The 22,128-nt window shown below is 41.3% G+C and overlaps 1 protein-coding gene across 5 annotated transcripts in view; it reads left to right on the top strand.

Moving 5' to 3' along the window:
- LOC101906271 (zinc finger protein 705A-like) overlaps window positions 1-22,128 on the top strand; it is a 37,029-nt gene that overhangs the window by 5,729 nt on the left and 9,172 nt on the right. The window contains exons 2-8 of one of the 5 annotated variants that reach the window (XR_009493103.1): window positions 471-554; window positions 2,929-3,096; window positions 8,149-8,234; window positions 12,775-12,845; window positions 14,346-14,472; window positions 15,408-15,503; window positions 15,981-16,059. Coding sequence is in view for 1 of the 5 variants with exons in the window: in XM_059882323.1 (XP_059738306.1) it covers window positions 12,696-12,845; window positions 14,346-14,472; window positions 15,408-15,503; window positions 15,981-16,059 (452 nt within the window). In the remaining 4 variants the exon portion in view is untranslated. Of the gene's footprint in view, window positions 1-470; window positions 555-2,848; window positions 3,097-8,148; window positions 8,235-12,662; window positions 12,846-14,345; window positions 14,916-15,407; window positions 15,504-15,980; window positions 16,060-22,128 lie in introns of those variants that run through there. The other 4 variants (XR_009493102.1, XR_009493104.1, XR_009493105.1 and 1 more) reach the window with 4 other exon arrangements.

Here is a 22,128-nt window from a genome sequence, read left to right as displayed (position 1 = left end):
GTATGAACTGTTTCTGGCCTAGCAAACCTATGTTAAATACAAAACATTATTCTACTAATCATGCAAATGTCAGAGAATCATGAAGAGCTGTCTATAGTGTTCTCGGAACCGAACAGGGTTCATACAGAATTCATACAGAATACCAGGAGATGTCTCTCTCAGCACTGTGGGACTCAGGTGTTCAGAACACACTCTGAGGTCAGACAGTTCAGCGGCATGAGTCATGGACTCTTGGGCTGGAGTGAAGGACAGACTGAGACTGGCTATTCCTGTGGTGGGAGGACTCCCACTCTCAGCATTCTCAGGGACCTTGACCTTAGTTATCCCTACTTCTCTTGTAATCTAACATTGTCTGTATGGTGAAGGATGAAAGGAGCCTAGTTATTGGCTTGTTTTCTCCAGTTTTTAAAAAATCTATACAAGAACCTAGTTTAACTCTATCTACTCTAGCCTTTCTCTTTTCTTTGCAGGTAATACTCTTCCCTACACATTCCTTCCAGACTTCCCTGGTGGCTCAGTGGTAAAGAACCCGTCTAACAGTGCAGAAGACTCAGGTATGACCACTGTGCCAGGAAGATCCCTGGAGAAGGAAATAGCAGTCCAATTTAGTATCCTTGCCTGGGAAATCCCATGGACAAAGGAGTCTGGTGGGCTACAATCCATGGGGTTGCAAAGAGTTGGATAAAACTGAGCAATTAAACAGTAACAATAGCACATTCGTTTCAGTTCTCAAATATGAGTACAAGTCAGACATCTTGGAATGTGAAGTCAAGTGGGCCTTAGAAAGCATCACTACGAACAAAGCTAGTGGAGGTGATGGAATTCCGGTTGAGCTATTTCAAATCCTAAAAGATGAGGCTGTGAAAGTGCTGCACTCAATATGTCAGCAAATTTGGAAAACTCAGCAGTGGTCACAGGACTGGAAAAGGTCAGTTTTCATTCCAATCCCAAAAAAAAGCAATGCCAAAGAGTGCTCAAACTACTACTGCACAATTGCACTCATCTCACATGCTAGCAAAGTAATGCTTAAAATTCTCTAAGCCGGGCTTCAACAGAATGTGAACCATGAACTTCCAGATGTTCAAGCTGGATTTAGAAAAGGCAGAGGAACCAGAGATCCAATTGCCAACATCTGCTGGATCATGGAAAAAGCAAGAGAGTTCCAGAAAAACATCTACTTCTGCTTTATTGACTATGCCAAAGTCCTTGACTATGTGGATCACAATAAACTGTGGAAAATTCTGAAAGAGATGGGAATACCAGACCACCTGATCTGCCTCTTGAGAAACCTGTATGCAGGTCAGGAAGCAACAGTTAGAACTGGACATGGAAAAACAGCCCGGTTCCAAATAGGAAAAGGAGTACGTCAAGGCTGTATATTGTCACCCTACTTATTTAACTTATATGCAGAGTACATCATGAGAAACGCTGGGCTGGAGGAAGCACAGCTGGAATCAAGATTGCCGGGAGAAGTATCGATAACCTCAGATATGCAGATGACACCACCCTTATGGCAGAAAGTGAAGAACTAAAGAGCCTCTTGATGAAAGTGAAAGTGGAGAGTGAAAAAGTTGGCTTAAAGCTCAACATTCAGAAAACAAAGATCATGGCATCTGGTCCTATCACTTCATGGCAAATATATGGGGAAACAGTGTCAGACTTTATTTTGGGGGGTTCCAAATTCACTGCAGATGGTGATTGCAGCCATGAAATTAAAAGACACTTGCTCCTTGGAAAAAAAGTTATGACCAAACTAGACAGCATATTAAAAAGCAGAGACATTACTTTGCCAACAAAGGTCCATCCGGTCAAGGCTATGGTTTTTCCAGTGGTCATCTATGGATGTGAGAGTTGGACTATAAAGGAAGCTGAGCACCGAAGAATTGATGCTTTTGAAGTATGATGTTGGGTAAGACTCTTGAGAGTCCCGTGGACTGCAAGGAGATCCAACCAGTCCATCCTAAAGGAAATCAATCCTGAATATTCATTAGAAGGACTGATGCTGAAGCTGAAACTCCAATACTTTGGCCACCTGATGCAAAGAACTGACTCATTTGAAAAGACCCTGATGCTTGGCAAGATTGAAGTCAGGAGGAGAAGGGGATGACAGAGGATGAGATGGTTGGATGGCATCACCGACTCAATGGACATGTTTGAGTAAACTCCGGTAGTTGGTGGTAGACAGGGCGGCCTGGTGTGCTGCAGTCCATGGGCTCCCAGAGTCAGACATGACTGAACAGAACTGAAAATGTGTGATTTGGGGAAAGAATGCTAATGATAGTTTGTGAACTTTTTCAGTAATTTTCAATAGTGCATATGTACTGAGTAGAGGTTAAAAACTGAAAAAAAGTAGAATGATTCTCTTTTAGTCCCAAACCTGAAAGACAGGAACCTTCTGTTCCTGTCAACACTGAACAGCTTCACATCAGGTGGTATAACACTAGATTAGCTACACTCAGGGCTGTAACCACTGACTCTCCAGGGCTTGTGATGTCTTCTCCTCACTGACCTCTACTACTTGCCATTACTGCTCCTAAACCCCTCATGTCCAAAAATAGCCAACAAATTAATCTTTTGCCAATCAGGACAAGGGTTTAATAAGTAAAAAGAAATTTTATTATCTCTTCTGTAAATACACAAGATTAGTGCAAGCTCTCATAAATTTGTTTACTGTAAAGAATGAGATTAGTTTCTTATTATTGATAGACCTGATCCATGATAACTATCCCATAGTCCTGGACAAAGGTAATTTGAGCTCAGATATCTGAACCCTGCCTGCTTGTGCTTGGAACATAGAAGCCAGTTTGGAAACCTTGTCCATCTAATGGCACTTGGGGTGTAATTTCAGGAGGAGGCATCACTACTTACCAGGGGCTCCATCTTCAACAGCTCAGTCACCAGGAGCCTTTCTCATGATTTCACTCACAGCCAATCCAAGCACAAGGCAGGTCAATCTGAGGATGAAGAAGAAGCCTTGAGACTCCAGACTTCCAGACCCATCAGAATTCAAGCCCCAACCTTCACCTGGACATGACCCCCAGCCCCTCAAACCGAAATAAGTGATGCACCCTAAGAATCTTCTCTGCAGGATCACAGGTAAGATGGCAATAGCCGTTGTGAAATGAAAATATCTCCTGCCCATTAATAAACAAGAAATGTCACAGTCATCAGTAATTTCTGGCCTCCATATGTGAATAGTTCAGTTCAGTTCAGTCGCTCAGTCGTGTCCGACTCTGCGACCCCATGAATCACAGCACGCCAGGCCTCCCTGTCCATCACCAACTCCCGGAGTCCACTCAGACCCACGTCCATCGAGTCAGTGATGCCATTCAGCCATCTCATCCTCTGTCGTCCCCTTCTACTCCTGCCCCCAATCCCTCCCAACATCAGAGTCTTTTCCAATGAGTCAACTCTTCGCATGAGGTGGCCAAAGTACTGGAGTTTCAGCTTTAGCATCAGTCCTTCCAAAGAAATCCCAGGGCTGATCTCCTTCAGAAAGGACTGGTTGGATCTCCTTGCAGTCCAAGGGACTCTCAAGAGTCTTCTCCAACATCACAGTTCAAAAGCATCAATTCTTCAGCGCTCAGCCTTCTTCACAGTCCAACTCTCACATCCATACATGACCACAGGAACAACCATAGCCTTGACTAGACAGACCTTTGTTGGCAAAGTAGTATCTCTGCTTTTGAATATGCTATCTAGGTTGATCATAACTTTCCTTCCAAGGAGTAAGTGTCTTTTAATTTCATGGCTGCAGCCACCATCTGCAGTGATTTTGGAGCCCCCAAAAATAAAGTCTGCCACTGTTTCCACTGTTTCCCCATCTATTTCCCATGAAGTGGTGGGACCGGATGCCATGATCTTCATTTTCTGAATGCTGAGCTTTAAGCCAACTTTTTCACTCTCCTCTTTCACTTTCATCAAGAGGCTTTCGAGTTCCTCTTCACTTTCTTCCATAAGGGTGGTGTCATCTGCATATCTGAGGTTATTAATATTTCTCCCAGCAATCTTGATTCCAGCTTGTGTTTCTTCCAGTCCAGCATTTCTCATGATGTACTCTGCATATAAGTTAAATAAGCAGGGTGACAATATACAGCCTTGACGTACTCCTTTTCCTATTTGGAACCAGTCTGTTGTTCCATGTCCAGTTCTAACTGTTGCTTCCTGACCTGCATACAGGTTTCTCAAGAGGCAGATCAGGTGGTCTGGTATTCCCATCTCTTTCAGAATTTTCCACAGTTTATTGTGATCCACACAGTCAAAGGCTTTGGCATAGTCAATAAAGCAGAAATAGATGTTTTTCTGGAACTCTCTTGCTTTTTCCATGATCCAGCAGATGTTGGCAATTGGATCTCTGGTTCCTCTGCCTTTTCTAAAACCAGCTTGAACATCAGGAAATTCACAGTTCACATATTGCTGAAGCCTGGCTTGGAGAATTTTGAGCATTAGTTTACTAGCATGTGAGATGAGTGCAATTGTGTGGTAGTTTGAGCATTTTTTTGGCATTGCCTTTCTACAATATACAATTGCAATATACATTGCTGCTTTTGAATGGCTTAATAACCTAAAGATTTTGAACCAGAGTTTATATAAGAATCCCTGTGATTACCAAAGCCAGACAAAGATGCTACAAAAAAAGAAAACTACAGACCAAAATCACTGATGAACATAGATGCAAAAATCCTTAACAAAATTCTAGCAAATGGAATCCAACAACATATTAAAACGATCATACATCATGACCAAGTGGGTTTTATCCCAGGGATGCAAGGATTCTTTAATACCCACAAATCAATCAATGTGATACACCACATTAACAAGTTGAAAGATAAAAACTATATGATTATCTCAATAAATGCAGAGAAAGCCTTTGACAAAATTCAACATCCATTTATCACAAAAACCCTACAGAAAGCAGGAATAGAAGGAACATTCCTCAACATAATAAAAGCCATATATGATAAACCCACAGCAAACATTATCCTCACTGGTGAAAAATTGAAAGCATTTCCCCTATAGTCAGGAACAAGACAAGGGTGCCCACTCTCACCACTACTATTCAACATAGTTTTGGAAGTTTTAGCCACAGCAATCAGAGAAGAAGAAAAAATAAAATGAATACAGATTGGAAAAGAAGAAAGTAAAACTCTCACTGTTTGCAGATGACATCATCCTCTATATAGAAAACCCTAAAGACTCCACCAGAAAATAACTAGAGCTAATCAGTGAATATAGTAAAGTTGCAGGATATAAAATTAACACACAGAAATCCCTTGCATTCCTATACACTAACAATGAGAAAACAGAAAGTGAAATTAAGGAAACAATTCTATTCACCATTGCAACAAAAAGAATAGAATACTTAGGAATAAATCTACCTAAAGAAACAAAAGACCTATATATAGAAAACTGTAAAACACTAATGAAAGAAATCAAAGATAACACAAATAGATGGAGAAATATACCATGGATATATTTGGATTGGAAGACTCAATATAGTGAAAATAAGTATACTACCAAAGCAATCTATAGATTCAATGCAATCCCTATCAAGCTATCAATGGTATTTTTCAGAGAACTAGAACAAATAATTTCATAATCTGTATGGAAATACAAAAAACCTCGAATAGCCAAAGCAATCTTGAGAAAGAAGAATGGAACTGGAGGAATCAACCTGCTTGACTTCAGACTATACTACAAAGTTACAGTCATCAAGACAGTATGGTACTGGCACAAAGACAGAAATATAGATCAATGGAACAAAATAGAAAGCCCAGAGATAAATTCATGCACATATGGACACCTTATTTTTGACAAAGGAGGCAAGAATATACAATGGAGAAAAGACAATCTCTTTAACAAGTGGTGCTGGGAAAACTGGTCAACCACTTGTAAAAGAATGAAACTAGAACACTTTCTAACACCATACACAAAAATAAACTCAAAATGGATTAAAGATCTAGATGTAAGACCAGAAACTTAAAACTCTTAGAGGAAGACATAGGCAAAACACTCTCTGACATAAATCACAGTAGGATCCTCTGTGACCCATCTCCCAGAGTAATGGAAATGAAAGCAAAAATAAACAAACGTGATCTAATTAAACTTAAAAGCTTTTGCACAACGAAGGAAACTATAAGCAAGGTTAAAAGACAGCCTTCAGAATGGGAGAAAATAATAGCAAATGAAGCAACTGACAAAAAATTAATATACAAGCAACTCCTGCAGCTCAATTCCAGAAAAATAAACGACCCAATCAAAAAATGGGCCAAAGAACTAAACAGACATTTCTCCAAAGAAGACCTACAGATGGCTAACAAACACATGAAAAGATGCTCAACATTACTCATTATCAGAGAAATTCAAATCAAAACCACAATGAGGTACCATCTCATGCTGGTCAGAATGGATGCTATCAAAAAGTCTACAAACAATAAATGTTGGAGAGGGTGTAGAGAAATGAGATACCTCTTATACTGTTGGTGGGAATGCAAACTAGTACAGTCACTATGGAGAACAGTGTGGAGATTCCTTAAAAAACTGAAAATATAACTGCCATATGACCCATCAATCCCACTGCTGGGCATACAGACTGAGGAAACCAGAATTGAAAGAGACACATGTACCCCAATGTTCATCATAGCACTGTTTACAATAGCCAGGACATGGAAGCAACCTAGATGTCCATTGGCAGATGAATGGATAAGAAAGCTATGGTACATATACACAATGGAATATTACTCAGCCATTAAAAAGAATGCATTTGAATCAGTTCTAATGAGGTGGATGAAACTGGAGCCTATTATACAGAGTGGAGTAAGGCAGAAAGAAAAACACCAATACAGTATACTAATATGCATTAGAAAGATTTAGAAAGATGGCAATGGTGACCCTATATGAGAGACAGCAAAAGAGACACAGATATAAAGAACAGTCTTTTGGACTCTGTGGGAGAGGGTGAGGGTGGGATGATTTGAGAGAATAGCATTGAAACATGTATATTATCATATGTGAAACAGATCGCTAGTCCAGGTTAGATGCATGAGGCAGGGTGCTCAGGGCTGGTGCACTGGGATGATCCTGAGGGATGAGATGGGGCAGGAGGTGGGAGGGGAGTTCAGGATAGGGAACACATGTACATCCATGGCTGATTCATGTCAATGTATGGCAAAAACCACTACAATATTGTATAGTAATTAGCCTCCAATTAGAATAAAAAAAAAAAAAAAAAAGAATCCCTGTGATTGCACATGTGGAAATTGGCCTTGCATTTCTGTTGCCTCCTGGGGTTAGTAGTCCTTGCCTTCAGGGGACACTTTTCATTGTGTAACCGACACTGTGATTCCAACCATCTCCAAGAAGTCCAGGATCTGTACTTGTCATTCCCTTAAGGGAACCTGTACTCTTGTCTACCCTCTTTGTAGTTTGAGTGCTATTGTCAGAATTATATTGTTAGTATCACTAGGATGATAATGATCACAGTTACTGTTGACATTCATGATGATTTTTATTAATGCATATGTTGCCTTTATGTATTGTGTTTCAGTTATATTCATAAAAAATGAATAGAGTCTCTTTATTCATCAAGGGTGTCTGATTTTCTGAAAATGTCTGTGAGGGGTCCCCAACACAAATACTCATACATTGCAGCTCCAAGCTCCTGATACACCTGACTGAACCCTTCGGTTGGAAGACACTCCTGAAATACACCTTGTTCCCCTTCTGGGGCAGAGGTTCTGCATGTTGGGATCTGAGGACCAAGGATGACGTCATGGGCCCTTTTGAGACTAGAAAGATTCACAAGTCCCTGTGAAACCCAGCAATTGTTTGTAGACATCTGGGATCTCCAGCTGAGGGCATCTTTGTACATCTCGAGAAACCACTACATTTCTTACTTCAACTCAGGGACCCAGAGGCAGCTTTTAATGACACAGAATGTGACGGAGTGAATGGTGGGCATAATACTCCAGAAATCTTTCTCAGATGCCCCTAACGACACAAGAACCATCTTGGAAAGGCTACCGAGAAAACTTTTCTCCCTCTTCAGAAATGTTTACTTCAGCTTAAAAGCCAGGGAACTGCCATTGGTCAAAATGGCTGCTCAGAGACAGCTACCTACCTCTTCTTAAGTTGATGAAAACTTTCTAGGTCACCTCTGGTGTCCAGGAAATGTTGATACTGGCCTGGAAGTCCTGAAGAAAGTGACCACCTCTCTCGGGCAACTGCAGAACTTTGTAAGTACTCCAGGGAATCTTGGAATTTTGTGGAATTTAGTTCATTGGGATATAGCCAATGATTTTTCTTATGATCACACTGGCTTTTGTGTTTTATTGTTTGTTGGGTTTTTAAAATAATTTTTAAAATTATTTATTTTTGGCTGTGCTGGGTCTTTGTTACTATATGTACTTTTCTCTAGTTGTTGCGAGATGGAGCTACTCTTTACTTGCGGTGTGAGGGCTTCTCATTGCTGAGGCATCTCTTGTTGCCAAACACAGGCTCTACAGCATTCAGACTTCAGCAGTTGTGGCCTGTGAGCTTGGTTGCTCTGTGGCATGTAGGATCTTCCTGGACTGGGAATAGAACAAATTCTTTACCACTAAGCCACCTGGAAGCCCCTGTTTGTTGGATTTTTATTTAATTTGTTTTTTGAGAAAGATGGCAGAGGTACCATCCACCATTCTCATCATTTCATTTCAAGGCTACAAGTCTGAAACGACTTAATACTAGGATACTAGTGTTGTTAGTCCAGCTACTTAGATTAGATTTCTCCAGTGTAAAGTTATGCTTATATCATGTCCAAAAATGTGTTGTTTTGGAAGGATTTCACTACGTACAGCCTTTGAGGCATGGAGAGTTATGCTCCACCTCCTTGACTGCTGATATCCACATAAATTATCAGGAATTCCTCTCCACGGGAGATTTGTACTGTCCTCCAATTTGTTTATATAGATAATCCTTTATACATTTATTTATTTATTTTGGCTACACCATGCAGCATGTGGGATCTTAGTTACCTGACTAGGGATCAAACTGTGTCCCCTGCCTTGAGAGAGCAGAAGCTTAACCACTGGACCACCAGGGAAGTCCCATTTTTTATTTAAATCAGTATGAACTCTTGGATATTTACTTTGTATCCTAGGATATAGTGAGTACAACTTTATCCTGTTGCTCAAAATGTTCCAGTTTGGGCCCTTGGGAACTCTTTTAGTTGACTTCTGTTTTCTTTTGACATAATCCCATTTATGCCTCTATGTGTGTGTGTGTTTGTGTGTGTGTGTGTGTGTGTGTATCTCTGTGTGTGTATGTGTGTGTGTGTGTGTGTGTGTGTAGCTGTTTTGTTGAATTAACACTTCCTCACTTTCTGGAACTACAAGAATCTACAAATCTGTATATTTCCTGCTCCAACCCTATACTATGCTATGCTATGCTAAGTCACTTCAGTCGTGTCCAACTCTCTGCGACCCCATAGACGGCAGCCCACCAGGCTCCTCCGTCCCTGGGATTCTCCAGGCAAGAACACTGGAGTGGGTTGCCATTTCCTTCTCCAATGCATGAAAGTGAAAAGTGAAAGTGAAGTCGCTCAGTCGTGTCCGACTCTGAGAGACCCCATGGACTGCAGCCCACCAGGCTCCTCCGTCCATGGGATTTTCCAGGCAAGAGTACTAGAGTGGGGTGCCATTGCCTTCTCCTGCTCCAACCCTAGAATGAACTATTTATCCAAGGAATATGGTTTTGTTTTTATTAGCAAATATGATTTCAAAAACAACAGCATAGGTCTGAATGTGTTCATTGCTAGAGGGGAGTTCTTGTTTCTTGGCTTTTCAGCGGACAGTGTGAGGAAATTTTTGTTTGTCCTGACCTGTGTATTCCCACCTAAGTTGTGTCTATCAATCCACTGATCAATATATACAAATAGACAAAGACATGGCTTCCCTAGTGGCTCAGATAGTAAAGAATCTGCCTGCAATGCGGGAGGTGGGTCTCAAAAAGTCAGACACAGCTGAGCGAGTAACACACACATAGACAGAGATGCATGTCCGTAAAGAATAACTGTCATTTATATTAACATAGACCGAGCTTAATAATTCATCCTGATGTTCTCGTCTGTCATCCACGGGCACACGGGATCTTCTAGCCGGCCCCCGGCCCCCCCGCTCCCCCCTCACCACCCGCACTCCCAACCTCCGAGCATCCTGTACTGCGCCCAGCCGCCTGCAAAGGGCACCAGAGCGCGCCACCTGGAGAATGCGTTGCTGCGCGGGGAGCTCGACACCGTCTCCTGGTGAGAGGACAGGAGTTTCGAACCCTGGGGACCCACAGGGACCAGGAGATATTTCTCTCAAATGGAATGTGCTTTTCATTTTCTGGGCTTTTTCCGTGTCCTATTATTCACGTTCTTGTGCACTATAAATTAGACTCCTATGCACTATGAACCAGAGAAGGCAATGGCGACCCACTCCAGTACTCTTGCCTGGAAAATTCCATGGATGGAGGAGCCTGGTAGGCTGCAATCCATGGGGTCGCTAAGAGTCGGACACGACTGAGCGACTTCACTTTCACTCTTCACTTTCATGCACTGGAGAAGGACATGGCAACCCACTCCAGTGTTCTTGCCTGGAGAATCCCAGGGACGGGGGAGCCTGGTGGGCTGCCATCTATGGGGTCGCACAGAGTCGGACACGACTGAAGCAACTTAGCAGAAGCAGCAGCAGCACTATGAACAAGACTTCTTTTACAGAAGTATTCTTTCATTAAGTGGTTTGGGGTGAAAAATCACAGCCTGCTTTAGTATTTTTATGGATTCGGAATGGCTTCTGAGGAGAAATCTCTCTACAAGTTTGGAGGAAGGGAACCGTGTAGACGTGTGGATGGTGGGAGCAACCATGAGCGGCGGTTCGTCGCATGTCTTGGGGACGCAGAAGGGTCTGGTCAGCAGTCACCCGGTCTCGGGGGAAAGGAAAGTGTTTGCAACACTACAAGCGTTTGTTTATTTTTAGAGGGTAATTTTTCTGTAAAGTGGAAATAGTTGGAATATTGAAAAATTGAAGAGTGGGTGTTTTAAAACTTCCAACCATATTTAAATATTGATTCCCCTCCCCCGACATCCAAATCAGAATATATCGTAAGTTCACTTTCCAGGCTTTAAAGAAAATTGTCTTCTCTCTCATACCTTTAAAGTAATGCTTCTCCACGTATCCCAGTTTCAAGTTGAATTATTGCATGATTAACTTTTTTTGTGTTGTGACCCAATAACAGTTTTTTTATAATTCTGAGTTAATTTCATCCTAGGGCAGGTCTTCTGCAGAACCTAGGTGTGGTAGGAATTGTTGAAAGAAACCTAGGACAGTTGGAAGTTTATAAAATTGTCATAAAAAGAAATGAAGGGAAAATACTGATTTTGAAACAAAAGCTTAGACTCACAATGATAATCGGTTAACACTTTTTCAGAATTGCATGTTCTTTCTTGAGACGGAGGGCGGAGGGCAGGTGGAGGGGTCAGCAGGATCGGCGAACAAGAAAGACCTGCCAGGCTGCCATCATAGCCGGATAGCCTGAGACATCTCAGTTCTATTTTTTTTTTTTTAAGGAAAAATTTTTTTTTATTTTTGGCTGCCCTGGGTCTTCACTGCTGCATATCAGCTTTCTCTAGTTGCTATGAGCAGGGCTTATTGTCTAGTTGCGGTTTGGGGGCTTAGTTGCTCAGTGGCAGGTGGAATCTTCCCGGGTCAGGGATTGAACCCATGTCTCCTGCACTGGCAGGCAGATTATTAACCACTGGACCACCAGGGAAGTCCCTAAGTTTTACTTTTTAAAATATTAGTTAAGACACACTTTATTTATACCAAAAACATTTGTAAGTTGTGATTCAATTATTCTGAAAGGGCATAATATTTTAAAAATTTGTAGTAGTGATTTACATAGTTAGGGTATAGCTAAAGCATAGCATAAATATGCTTGCAGAAATGCATCCTGGGTTGACTCTCTCTTACTTTGAATTAAAATATGAACTCTTCATAATCACCAAAATGTTTGCTTCTTGGCAGTGTCCCCAGTGTGTTTTTATCTGAAAAAAAATTTTTTAACAATTTCAAATCAGGTGACAGGAAACCAGCTAAAGGCTCAGAGTTGTTGAATAAAGATAGTCATTTTTGTTTTACTTCTTTTTTTTTTTCTGTGACTAAGAGAATCTCCACATGGCAGGAGTCAGGTTCTCTTAGGATTTGCTGCCAGTGAAAGTGAGTGAAGTGAAAGTCACTAAGTCATGTCCGACTCTTTGCGACTCCATGGACTATACAGTCCATGGAATTCTCCAGGCCGGAATACTGGAGTGGGTAGCCTTTCCCTTCTCCAGGGGATCTTCCCAACCCAGGAATCTAACTGGGGTCTCCTGCATTGCAGGCGGATTCTTTACCAACTGAGCTATCAGAGAAGCCCTGATAGCTGCCAGGGATGGGATTAAATAATCCATCTGAATAACATGCCTAATTAAACCGTAAAGCCCCATGCTTCTGCTTTGTTATCTTTTTAATGAGGATGTTAATATCTTCTTTATGACTGTCAAGAGCCAAAGACTTATTGCTGCCCCTTCGAGAGGAGAGCCCCCTCCCCATTTGTCTTTGCTCCCTCTCTCTGCAGGTACTTGTGGGTTGTACTGAGGTGGGGAGCATTACCATGTGAAGGTTTGCAGATTCAAGATGGTGGGCTTTTCTGGGGATGTTAGAAATGACTGGAGTCTCTCGGCTTCTTTCTCTTTCCTCAACTTTGTCTGTTTAGTCATTGAACTGTCCTTTGGTGAGAATACACACGAAGACAGGGCGACCAAGTTCCAGACAATGGAACCCCAGGTGAGTAGGACTTGCTCCTTCTTGTGAATTGATACCTATCTTTTCTTTTTTTTTTTCCCCGGGGATGAGTGGGTTTTGAGTCTTGGCCTGGATTTCCTGGGGCCCCCATGAAATTAAATTACTGTCAGTCATTTTTCCTCAGGACTCTGGGAGGCTTAGGGCAGGTCGGGGACTAATTGAGAAATTCCCTACCCAGTATTTACACTGCTTTACTCCATTCCTCACTCCCTTAAGGATGTCCTTGAAGAAAAGGTAAAAGTTGTTTCTTTGAATTTATCCCATGTTAGTGTCTGCGGTGGGCTTAGGCATGTGGTGAACATAGGCAGCAGAAACGAGTAAGAGCAAAAGTGTCTAGTCCTGCAGGGAGGCAGCTGTTTGTTTTTCAAGTGAGTTTAGTCCATCCAGTAATTTGGATGCTGCAGAGGAGGGCTCTGCAGCATGGAGATTGGGGTGAGAGGAGGCAAGCAAGAGAGCAATAAGGAATCATTATTTTCCCCCAATTTTAAATTTATTCAAAATTTTATAGAATATACTTGCACATTTAAATAACTTAAAAAAAGAAAAAAAAATCTCCTTATCCCTTTTGTCCCCAACAACCCAGTTTCCTTCTTTGTAATCAAAACTGCAAACAGAAAGAAATGTCTGGTACTGTTTTATTATTTTGGGCTGTGCATTAAGAAGAAGGATTATATCAGCATAAACCTAGGGTCCTGTAGCAATTTTTGAAGGGCTGGAAAGATCAGGTTCCACTGAGAGGCCTCTATTTCCTGTTAGCATATAAACAGCTTGGTGGTACAGGAGGGACCTTGATAACCCATGCTTGAAGGTCCTAGAGAAGATGGAGATGCAAGGTCCCATCACAGGAGGGTCGGGTCAGGACACTCCTTCTGTGTAGCAGTTCTAGGGCCCCTTGGGGTTTGCTTCTGAACTGTACGTCTTATTCTGTGTCATGAACATATGAGTTGTGCAGAGATGGGAGAAGCCACCTAATTATCACGTTCTCCAGGAGAGTGTTCAGTTCTGCAGAATTTGGCCATTGCTTTGCCAGATTATTTCCACTACAATTACCTCATTCACTGTAATGATATTTTGTTTTCAAAGAAAGTGAAAGTGAAAGTGACTCAGTCGTGTCCGACTCTTTGCGACCCCATAGGTTGTACAGTCCCTGGAATTCCCCCGGCCAGAATACTGGAGTGGGTAGCCTTTCCTTTCTCCAGGGGATCTTGCCAACCCAGGGATCGAACCCAGGTCTCCTGTAATGCAGGAGGATTCTTTACCAGCTGAGCCACCAGGGAAAGCATTTTGTTTTCAAAGTGGTGCGTCTGTGAGTATGTGTGAGAGACACATGGCATGTCAGCCTAGAGAAATGTTTGACCAGAACCCCAAACAAGGTTGAGCTTTTTCTTACACAGCAATCTAACCACAGCCCTACTGCATACAGTATCTTTCCATGGCACTTCGTGGGGAAGGCCCTGGCTGCACAAAATGTCCATGTTTTAGGAAACAGTGACCCTCAAGGATATGGCTGTAGATTTCACCGAGGAAGAGTGGGCCCTGCTGGACACCTCCCAGAGAAAGCTGTTCAGAGAAGTGATGCTGGAGAGCATTAGCCATCTGGTCTCTGTGGGTGAGTCTGTCAACATTGATGCATTTTTAAAACAAGTATCCAGAACAGCTTCTACATATTCCCCTCCCTTCTCAGCCCTCATTCACATTCTTTCATGGTTCTTAAAACTCCTTGAAGTTAATTCGTTTATTTATTTACTTATACCTGTTTTTTGTCAGCCCCAAAGAATATAGTTTTACTGACCACTCTTCCCTGTCTTTCTTGCTTCTTTTTTTTATTTTTATTTTTTAACTTTACAATATTGTATTGGTTTTGCCATATATCAAAATGAATCCACCACAGGTATACATGTGTTCCCCATCCTGAACCCTCCTCCCTCCTCCCTCCCCATACCATCCCTCTGGGTCGTCCCAGTGCACCAGCCCCAAGCATCCAGTATCGTGCATCGAACCTGGACTGGCGACTCGTTTCATATATGACATTATACATATATGCCATATATGTATATGTGTATATGTATAAATAACTCTGTTTACTTACCTGATAGTTAAAAATGCATTAATGAAAATTATACCAGCGATCTATTTCCAAAGAGAAATTAGATTGTTCCTGTGGAGCTTCTGTGTTTTGGATTCTTTTTTAAAAGTAAAGTTTATCTTACTGTTGTTGTTCCGTCGCTTAGTCGTGTTCGACTCTTTGCGACCCCATGGACCTATCCTACTGTGGGAAGATTTAATTTCTCCATTGAAAACACTGAGGCTTCTTCACTCTACCTTTGACCTCAGGCCCACACATCAGCAAGAAGAGCCTTCCTGCTCAGAAGGAACAGCTTCCTGAAAGAAGCTTTAGTGTTGTCAGGGGTGCTCTTCCTGGGCTGTTCTCCGGTATTCACCATGTCCTTCCTTGGCAGCCTGCCCTGAAATGAAAGAATGCGCATAGTTCTTTAACCCTGAATTAAATCCAAGACAAAAATACCTTTTCCCACCTCTAAACAGGGCATCAACTCTGCAAGTCAGATGTGATTTCCCAGCTGGAGCAGGGAGCAGAGTTGTGGAAGGAAGAGAAAGGATTTCCCCAGTGCCCGAGTTCAGGTGAGTTCCAGGCTCCCGTGTGGTCAGTATCAGGAAGATCCTGATACTAGGGGAGCAGATGCCTGGAAATGTCAGCGGCAGAGGTTCCTGAGTGAATTCTGTTTTCAGGAAAGTGGTGGAGGCCACTGGGACCTGTACTCTCTTTCGCATTTTCTTTGGGCCTCAGAAAGGAACTGTTCATGTCCTCTTAAAGTTTTGTATAATGTTCTTTGTCCTGTTTTCTTACCTTTGACAAATTTCCTTCTCTTTACCTTATCAACAACCAATCTTGATTTTATTTTGTCTCTTATTGAAATCCTGAAAATACTTTTTAATTTTCAGTTTTCTAAAATGGGTTTTAACTCACTTTACCTCCTTTCCACATTCTTGCTCTGTGTCAGGGTCAGTATTTGAAACATACTCACGCAGGCCTTGCATGCTTTCAACCGTTTTCTTCCTCCAGTGCCACACTAGCATTTTTTTTTAACATTATTTTAGACAGGAAAGGTGACCCTGTGAGACAAGAAGAAATATTCCTGCAAGATACCTACAAGGAAGACTTATCTAATTGTAAATGGTAAGTCTCAAGGGGGTGAACCCATCCCTTTTCATTAAAGGCATGGAAACTGAAAGGCTTTAGAATGCAGGACACCATGGTTATTTGAGGTGAACGTAAATGCTGCTGCAGCAGAAAGTTTAGATGGTTTCAATTTAGGGAAAAAAATTAATTCATACTTGCAACCATAACCTGAGTACTTATAAAATAATTGCATAAACATGGCTTCGAAACTAATGAAATATTTAATAGATTTGCAGTTGAGATGTTATGAAACAGGAAATCTCTCTGTGTTGTAGAAAATAACACACAATGAGTATGTAAATAGCATTCAACAGGAGCCTATTCATGGCATGGTCAAACTAGAAGTTGTGTAGAGAAAAATTAACGTCTCCTTGTCTCCTTGGAACAGCAGAGATTTCACACTAGAGAGGATATACATGGATATAATGATTTGGGGGACATTTTCACCCACAGATATACAGTGGCAAGACATGTGCTAAATCATATGGGGGGGGGGGGACTGTAAATGTAATAAACATGGGAAAGAATTCTACCAGAGCACTCAGCTCTCTATACATGAAAGGACACACACTGGAGAAAAACCCTATAAACCTAACAAATGTGGTAAATGCTTCAGCCATCAATTCAGTTCAGTTGCTCAGTTGTGTCCGAATCTTTGCAACCCCATGGACTGCAGTGCACCAGGCTTCCCTGTCCATCACCAACTCCTGGAGCTTGCTCAAACTCATGTCCATTGAGTCGGTAATTCCATCCAGCCATCTCATCCTCTGTCGTCCCCTTCTCCTCCTGCCTTCAATCTTTCTCAGCATCAGAATCTTTTCCAATGAGTCAATTGTTTGCATCAGGGGGCCAGAGTATTGGAGTTTCAGCTTCAGCAATAGTCCTTCCAATGAATATTCAGGACTGATTTCCTTTAGGACTGACTGGTTTGATCTCCTTGCAGTCCAAGGGACTCTCAAGTCTTCTCCAACAGCTTCAGCCATAGGGCTAATGTTTACTTGCATGAAGAATTCATGTGGGAGAGAAACCATGTAAATGTAAGGTATGTGGGAAGCAGTTCAGCCAAAGCACTTACTTACATTCACACAGAACAACTCACCCAGGAGAGAAACCCTGTAAATGCAACACATGTGGCAAAGAATTCCATCAGTGCACTCAGCTTTGTGTACACTGAAGAACACACACTGCAGAGAAACCCTATAAATGTCATGAATATGCGAAGTGTTTCAGTCAAAAGGCTAACTTACATTCATACAAAAGAAATCCTCTGTCTGTAATAAACATGGTAAAGCTTCCTGTCATCCTTTCCTTCATCTTTAGTCAACAAAAGAGAATCACACTGGGGAAAAACTAGGAATCCTTTGGTTAAAACTCTGGCCTTAGATAGCACGAGAGAGTTCACACCAAAGAGGAATCCTACATGTGAAATAAATGTGGCCAAAATTCCAGGCATATGTCCAATCCTTAAAGAAAATAATCACGTTAAGGAAAAGCTTTCAAATAGTTCTTTAACCTTAGTTGATGTGAAAGAACTCACACTATAAATGTAATGAAGGACTGTCTTCATCCTCAATTTTAATATTTATACACACCAGAGAACCTACACAGGGACAAATTGTGTGTCTGCAATTAATGTGGAAATGCCCTCAAAGAAGATGAGGACAGCAGGTGAGCTAGAGCTTTCAGGGTGTCTGCTCTGCACTCTAGGTCCAAGAGAAAACAGAAATGGAGTAAAAACCTGATGGAAAATATGGGAGCCAGAGAGCCTACTGGAGGAGGATGGGAGCTGGGCTGGTGGTAACAGCGACCTTCAGCAAAGGGATGAGCCAGGGTCCAGGCCGCCCGTGAGCCCTGGTTCATTCCCCTTAGGGCTGATCCCTCCGCAGTTTCTCCTGATGTTGGTCTCTCACTTTCCCTTGCACCAGGAACAGATGTCAGTTTTCTCTCTGCACCCCAACTTGGGTATCACTGCACTCAGCTCAGTCTCAGAAGCTGCTTTAATGCCCGCCCTGTCAGATTCAGGGCTGGTAAGTGCAGAGCCTGCCTTACTCCAGATGCCAGCTTGGAGTGAGTGAGATATTCAAAGGCTGATCAGTGACCTACGTTTATGTGCCACAGTGGCTTCCCTAGTCTCATTTGAGAACATTTAAGTAGTAAGTGAATTGATACAAAATAGACATTTCTATCACAAAATTCATTTTGTATGGAGCATTCATGACAGTGAAAAACTAGTTGAAATGAAAACAAACGAAAAACTCCTTTGGCTTTTACTCTGAATGTGTAAACTGTATGTGATGTAACAATGAAACGCCAGTGCACGTGGGATCCACCAAGCCTGTGTGGGTGTGCTGGCAGGCACGCTCACAGCACACGCTCTGGGCACTGCAGCACTCACCTGGGCCTAGTGGGCTGAATCTCCCAGAGGAAAATGGCCTCAAGTGTTTACAGTTTATCTCACCAACTATCGTACAATAATACGTTCACTCCTGCTTTCTGGGGACCAGTGGTCATTTTCTCCAACAGAAAGGTGAACTTTCTATTTCCCAAACTTCTCTAGTTTTTTAATTTGATTGAGGAGAATAACAAGGAAAGTTATGAATGATTGCTAAGTCACTTCAGTCGTGTCCGACTCTGTGCGACCCCATAGACGGCAGCCCACCAGACTCCCCCATCCCTGGGAGTCTCCAGGCAAGAATGCTGGAATGGGTTGCCATTTCCTTCTCCAATGCATGAAAGTGAAGAGTGAAAGTGAAGTCGCTCAGTCTTGTCCGACTCTTAGCAACCCCATGGATTGCAGCCTAACAGGCTCCTCCATCCATGGGATTTTCCAAGCAAGAGTACTGGAGTGGGGTGCCACTGCCTTCTCCGTATGAATGATTACTAAATGCTATTGTATGCTCTGTAACATAGTATAGGAATGTGTGCTGTTTTGTTATTGTCACTATTAAATCTGGATTATCATATTTAGAACATACATTAAAAGTTTACTTTTTTGTGCCACGTGGTTTGAGGGATCTTAAGTTCCCCATTTAGGGATTGAACCTAGGCCAGGGTAGTGAAAGCACCAAGTCCCTAACCACTGGACCATCAGGGAATTCCCAAAAGCTGATTTTGGAAATCTATTACAGCTTATTTTTTAGAGAGCCAGCATAGTGGAAAAATAAATGTGTTTTGATTTATGCATAATGTACCCTGCTAATTCATGTGATAATATGTGGATTTTTATGTTCCAGGCATATAAAGAATAAAATAATGTCTATTTTTAATTCTATCTTAGGGTCTGTCATCTAGCAACATTTCATGCTAGGTTCATTCACGTACCCACATAACTGTTGATGTACAGAGGACATTCCTCCAAAAGAACTGAAATCAAAAAATTACATAAAATGAAAATTTTACATCAAAATATAATCAATTATTATGAAATTTAAAATCAATGGTATTAACCTAACAAATATTTTTTTTAGCACACATAGATTAAGTTGTAGATTAAGATAATCTAGTTAATAGTAATAAAAAATTCAGATAAAGTGTTCTTTACCAAGAAATGATATATGTAAAGTATGCCAGAGTGTGAATTACTTGACATTTCAGATGAGAACATTAACCATTCTAGGAATTCTTCATAAATAAATGGTGGCAATAATTTTATTACATGGAAAATTAAAGCTATTAAAATATAACTTCAGATAACTCATTCTTTTGTAAATGTACACTTTTTAAAAAGTTAATCAGCAAAGAGGACTTTTAGAGCAGTGAAAATACTCTGTATGACATTATAATGATGGACACACATCATTATACATTTGTCCAAATTCACAGAATGTACACCACCAAGAGCAAACTGTAACGCAAACTGTAGACCATGGATGGTTATGGGGCGTCAGTGCAGCTTCATCTTTACTAAAAAATGGACCATCTAGTAGTGGTGCCCATACTGTGGGAGACTGCGTGGTTTGGGGGAAGGAGCAGTCTCTGTACCTTCTCAATTCTGTTGTAAACCTAAAACTGATGTTGAGAAATGTTACTTTATTTGTTGAATAAATATCTCACACAACTTTTGTATAACTATTACTGAGAATGTTAGAAAGCATTCTATTAAAATTTTATTAACGTATCTTTCAAATTCTGATATACTAGTAATATAGACTATGTTAACAGTACTTCATTATTTGATATTATCATTAATTACTGCATAATTCAGTATAAGCACATATTACGTTAATGAAATTGAAATTTACCATTAAAATATTCCATCATTAATATTTTCATTAATTACTGTATTATCATTATTGTAATTAGTATCATTTAAATTCACCTTCTACTTTAATACTGGAAGTTCTAGTATAGGTTATCTAAAATCTTACTGGTTTTTCTTTTGAATTCCAGACATGACTATAGTCAACCTGTCCTCAAATCCTGTTCTAGTCTCTGAGGGCTCTCACTGCCTGGGGGCTGCAAGAAGAAATTCACTTTGTTTTCATCTCAATCCTATTTGACTTGTAACACTGTAATTAAGTTTTTAAAATGTGAAAATCCCTAAGAAATACTGTCTTTATTCAATGCAGTTTAACTTGAATACAACTATAGTTCTCAGTCAATTCAGAGATGCTTTTCAGAAGGTTCCATACACGTGATCATGAATCACCAGTTGGTCACCTTCCTCTGGGCTAGTTTTCCCTAAAGGACAGATTTGTCTTCAGGTAAGGGGTACCTTTGAATATTAAATGTGGTGGTGATATCAGTCTTCTGAGTCCAGTCCAGTTATCACCTGGAGGTTGTCCTCCCATATGGAAAAGGCTGGAGACCCGGTGGTTGCTCTCTTGCCGCAGTTATGGCTGACTGCTCACAAGGCTGTGACTAGACTACGGGCGTTGTGATGAGGAGGGTCACGGAGCGCTGGGGAAGGGGAGACCCGTGCACGTGGATGGCTTTTTCTCTGATGTGGCAACACTAGAGCCAGCCTTAGAGGCAGTTCTGCATATCATTCAATCTTTCATGTACTTAAACTTAGAGGAGTTTCTACATCTTACACATGTCATATAGAAGAACTTCTCAAAGGATTTGAGGATCTGCTTTCTTACCTATTTCTAGGTTTTAGTTCATGTTATTGGGGAGGCCTCTCACTGGTGTTTTCCACACAGGAAATGAAAACCACCCTCTGTGCTACCTACCTGTGTGTTTTCAGATGGTGCAGGCTTTCTATCCTTGGTGTAGTCCATCATCTCACACTATAGTTATATATACAAGGACAGTGCTTCTCAAAGAAGGTGGATCCTCAAATCTTGCACGGTGATGCAAGACAGTAAGAGCAAGCAGTGAGTGAAGGCTGAGACAGAGTTGTAAACTTCCTGGCTAAGCTTTAAGCACCAACACGGAGATCTGTTAATACTGGCAGAGTATTTTGTGCGGGGGGGGGGGGGGGGGGGGCGCTTTTTGGTTTTGGCTCTAGTATTTAAGGAGATCTCTCTCAAATCACAAGGTGGCCACCAAACTAATACAGACCTCAATAGCATATCATACATAACAAAACCTTTTACACAAAGTTCAGAAAATCATTAAACAAATAAGCACAAACCACATAAAATGTCAACAAATCTCAGGAAGGCAGGAGAGTCTCATTTCTAGACATATTATAATATTCAAAATATCCAGTATTTCATGCAAAGAGATAAGAAAATACATCCCATCCTTAGAGAAAAAGAAAACTAATGGATACTGTCCCTGAGGAAGGACAGACATTGGAGTTACTAGAAAAAGGCTTTCAATAACTGTCTCAGTGTTGCTCAAAGAAGTAAACCAGGCAAATGATGCTTCATCACATCACAAGTTTCAATTAAGAGGTTTTTTTTTTTTTTTTGGCTGTGCCCTTGGGATATGGGACTTTTCTCCAACCAGGGATTGAACCTGGGCCCTCTGCAATCAGAGCACAGTCCTAATCCCTGGACCACAAGGGAATTCCCAACACAGAGATCATAAAATGGAGTCAAATAGATATTCTGGAGTTAAAAGTACTATGGGCTTTCACCTGTGTTTATTATATAAAATATTAATAGGGACTTCCCT

The sequence above is a fragment of the Bos taurus genome, chromosome 27 (genome assembly GCF_002263795.3).
Source record: "Bos taurus isolate L1 Dominette 01449 registration number 42190680 breed Hereford chromosome 27, ARS-UCD2.0, whole genome shotgun sequence".
Taxonomy (NCBI): domain Eukaryota; kingdom Metazoa; phylum Chordata; class Mammalia; order Artiodactyla; family Bovidae; genus Bos; species Bos taurus.
The sequence above is the reverse complement of the archived record's forward strand: the minus strand, read 5'-3'. Positions and strand labels throughout refer to the sequence as shown.